The sequence below is a fragment of the Capsicum annuum genome, unplaced genomic scaffold (assembly GCF_002878395.1).
Source record: "Capsicum annuum cultivar UCD-10X-F1 unplaced genomic scaffold, UCD10Xv1.1 ctg64635, whole genome shotgun sequence".
NCBI lineage: Eukaryota > Viridiplantae > Streptophyta > Magnoliopsida > Solanales > Solanaceae > Capsicum > Capsicum annuum.
This window is the reverse complement of record NW_025873796.1, coordinates 22,096-26,444: the sequence shown is the minus strand read 5'-3', so window position 1 is coordinate 26,444 and position 4,349 is coordinate 22,096. Positions and strand designations below refer to the sequence as shown.

At 35.5% G+C, this 4,349-nt stretch overlaps 1 protein-coding gene across 1 annotated transcript; it reads left to right on the top strand.

The window, feature by feature from the left end:
- The first annotated feature begins 430 nt into the window (after positions 1–430).
- LOC124893757 (F-box protein At2g02240-like) lies at positions 431–1,973 on the top strand. Its single transcript, XM_047404617.1, has 3 exons — positions 431–799; positions 888–1,006; positions 1,361–1,973. The coding sequence occupies exons 1-3, from the start codon at positions 506–508 to the stop codon at positions 1,881–1,883; spliced, it is 936 nt and encodes a 311-aa protein (XP_047260573.1). The 5' UTR covers positions 431–505; the 3' UTR covers positions 1,884–1,973.
- The last annotated feature ends 2,376 nt before the right edge of the window (positions 1,974–4,349 follow it).

Here is a 4,349-nt window from a genome sequence, read left to right as displayed (position 1 = left end):
TTCTACTATTTTAATTTCACATTTGATGCTAAGTAGCAATACCATGTCGTGTATATAGCATAATGAGGCAAAGTTTTAATTGAATAAGTGGAATTTGCGTCATAGTTGCCTGGTTGGTTGTTTATGTTGTATTGAGAGAATAATTTACATAAAGAATAGAACTGTACTGTCTGTACATGTATTTAGTCTTGTGTTATAACAAAGTGACCCTTTTCCAAGCTTTGCCCCATTGACAAATCAAAATAACAGAGTGATTAATCAGGAACAAGAAATTTACAGAAGGGATTTCAACAGAAGTAACAAAGGTTGCTCCCGGTAATCAATAGTTCTCCGTCAAAGGTTCAAATACCAAAAAGGCTGCTTGGACAAACTGGTGATATTGCTTTTGCCTGCGTGTCGAATAGCCACCAGTTTCCACCTATTTGCTGACTAAAATATATGCAGTTGCTCCTGCATCCTAGCTTGTTGGAATTGATCCACGTACAACACTCCTCTTCGACCAACAATGTTCTATTTCCAACGGTTTCCATCGAATCCGAATATTCAGTCGTTGTTACCGGATTATTGTACAGGGAATATCTTGGTGTTTACAAGCCCAGTAGATGTTTGCCGCGTGTCCCTTGTCTCTAAATCACTTCAATCTGCCGCTGAATCCGATTCCGTTTGGGAGAAATTTCTGCCGTCTGATTATGAGTCCATCATTTCGGGATCAGTGACTCTCATCCCTGATTTTGCTTCAAAGAAGGATCTGTATGTTTACCTCCACCATAATCCCATCTTAATTGACGCAGGTTGCAAGGTAAAAATAAATACTCCCTCCGTTTCAGTTTGTTTAATTAGTAATTGATTATGTGTTTCTTACTTTGTATGCTATTATTGTTAAACAGAGTTTCTCACTGGAAAAACGTACCGGAAAGAAATGCTACATTCTAGGTGCAAGGGATCTTCATATTACATGGGCTGATTCACCACAATATTGGGAATGGACTTCATTACCTGACTCCAGGTTTCCCTCTTTTTTTCCACTGGATATCTTTTATGTGAAGGTGTTATCAAGTCAAATAGTATTTTTTCTTTTGAGTATAATTTTCGCTAACTTATATATATGTATATTGATTTTAAAGAAATAAAATATAAATAAAGATTGATAATGTAAGGGTAGATTAGGAAAAAGGTGGAGAATGATTAATTTTCAAGTTGAGGGGAGTTTGATTTTTTAAGTTTAGTTGGTGGTGTAAACATTTTCACCCTTATTTTAACCCTCCTACTTGGATTTCCTTCACATAATGGGGGGCATAGTAAATTGTACTTTTCTTGGAACAAATATATGTATTTAGATGACAATTGTATTTTCCCTCAGATTTCCAAAGGTGGCTCAGCTCCAACATGTTTGGTGGCTTGAAATTCGGGGCACAATAAGAGTTGATGTTCTGTCACCTCGGGCAGCTTACCTTGTTTACAAGTTGGAAAATGAATATGGGTTTCATTATCGACCCTCAGAGGTTTCAGTTGGAGTTCTTGGTGTTGAATTGGACAAACAATTTGCAACTCTGCAGCCGGAAGGTAGACTTCCACAGTGTGGTCGTTTTTATATTCTGTCCTCTAGAGCAAAGGATGGTCGAGGGCTACCAGATGATATATATGAGTCGTCAGTCGCTAATGCGGTTAGGTATTGGCAGGGGAAGCATTTGCGGGAGGATGCTTCTAATATTCGACTTCCTAAACTTAGAAATGATGGCTGGTTTGAGGTAGAATTGGGTCAGTTTTATACTGAAAACGAAGATGATTGCATAGAAATGAGTTTGAAAGAGGTGAAGGACTGCTTATCTCACAAAAAAGGCCTTATTGTTGAAGGAATTGAGATTAGACCAAGAATGGGTTAATTATCACATTTGTTTGGTTCTATGGTGATTGGCTTTCTCGTTTATAAAACCCTTACTGGACTTTTGGTTTCAAAACCGTAATCATATAAACAGGGCAATAAACTAGGCTTGTACTTTCCGTTGTATAAAACTGCCAATTCTAGTGGAATGCTCAGTGAATTAGATGACTTGTTTGTTCTCTAGTTTGACCATTTGTAAGCATAAGATGCATAAAGAAATTATTTTTCAAGAATCATCCTTGTTCTACTTTTTTAATTTCACAGTTGATACTGATCAGCAGTACCTTGTTGTGTATAGCTTAACATGGCAGAAGTTTAATTAATCAATGGCGATTGATTCATCTTGCATGGTTGATTGTTTATGTTGCATCCCAACTTGATGGCATCAATCCACATACAACATTACTCGTCGATGAACGTTCTATGCCCAAGGTTTCTTCCATCTTAACCCACCACACTTTTGGAATATCTAAGGCCAAACCCATCGGTGGCCATGCACCATCTTTCACTTAGACACCTCAACTGGACCATGTTCATTTTAAACACCTCAAGTAGATAAAAGTACACTTTTTGCCATGTTGGCAAAATGAGTGTTTCACATGCTGTAGAGGTACAGTTCAAACCTCATTTTTTGCTGATTGGCCATAAAAATCCGCCCCAACAGTTATATCTCTCTTTCCACTATTTATATTACTTTCTTCTTCATTTCACCATCCAAAAATAACCCTAATTTTTCAAATGTCTTCGTTCTTCTTCAACTTCCTTAAATTAGTCCTTAAATTAATTTCAGATTTCATTTTGAACGAAAAATTTATTCTTCAATTTCTCAAAAGTTTAATTTTTTTCTAAATTTTCTCAAATTATATTGGACAATGTCGAGCTCGTCATTCATAACCTATTCTGAAAATGATTACCGCTATTATAAATGTGGTCATCAAGCATTACTGAAGACTTCTTGGACTCAACAAAATTCAGCTCGTTGATTTTTTACTTGTAAACTTTCAAAGGTAATGTTTTTGACTTCTTAATTAAATTAGTTGATTAATTATGCTTTCGTCATTGATTTTGTAAAAATTTGGTGGCTGTGATTATTTTCATTGGTATAAAGAACAACACCCTTCACAAGCAAATAGGGTGATTTGGGGTTTGTTGAAAAAAGCGAAGCCGTTTGAAGAAAAACAAAATCGAGCAAGAAGATTATATATTATTGGTGTTATTGTCACTTCTTTGGTGTTGTCGGGAATATGGATGTTGAAACCTAATTGCTGAAGTTTTGTGTTGAACTCACTCTACTGATATTGATGCTAATTGTTGAAGTTTTGCGTTGAACTCATTCTACTGGTATTGGTGTTGCAAATTGGCCATTTAGTTGTATAGTTGTGATGTGCATTAGGATTTGTAAGGTGTAGTTTGTTGATGTAATGCTGACCTTGTAATATTTCTTACAGGTGTAATTTTGTTGATGTAATGTTGGCCTTGTAATATTTCTTACATTTGCTGAAATAAAATGTTTATCGTTTAAACTTTTGATCACACATTTATAGTAAAACAAGTGTCAAAGAAGGCAAGCAACAACAACTTATTACAGCTCAAAGCAACACCAACAACAACTTCACAAAGCAACACCAACAATAACTTCATAACTATGCTCCATTTTGAGCTCAAAGTCACAATAATGTACATACAAAACATGCTTCAAACAACCCAATTATTTACTGCATACACTAGCATAGTTAAGGCAAGATTTAAACTAAAGAAGTAAAGACCTTGTTTACTGCTATACACTACCAGATTTAAACTACCAAATTGTTTGGTACAATATGTTACACAATAAAAACACAAAACACCATCAAAATATACTACTTCTTGACTACTTCTTCTTCTTTTTGTTTGCCATTTGCTGCAATTGATTGGTGGTGACAACATCTTTACTTTTTCATTTCAAGCCTCTTGGCTTATAACCTAGAGCAACACCTCTAGAACTTGCATCCTTGTAAGTTGTACCACTTTGTAGGATCCTTTGGCTTGATGTCCTCGGTTGTTTTTTTTTTTTTTTTTTAAAAGGAACAATAATAAATATATGTACTTTCTTGTTAAAAAATCAATGTTTGAGTTAACTTACATTCAATATTTGGGTTCCTTTTAGACTTGTGTAGATTCCAAATTCAACATTCTTTGACCTTTTAGATCCACCACAATCAGCATCTATTATTGTTTCAACTCTACCTCTCTTGTGCCCAACAATTTTTCTATTTCTAAGAAGTAGTTGGCTTTTTATTCCTTCTATAACAGGGATCCTAGTATCACCACAAGAGGTAGATGTTGCAACTGCCTTCAAACTCCTAACTCTGCTTGTATCAGCACAAACTGTTGTTGAAGTTGCAGCTTGACTTGAGCTTGTTGGTGCAAACTTACTTGAGCTACATTTTGCTGATTTTTTTGAGGTTGAAGGTGCAGGTTGGCTTGA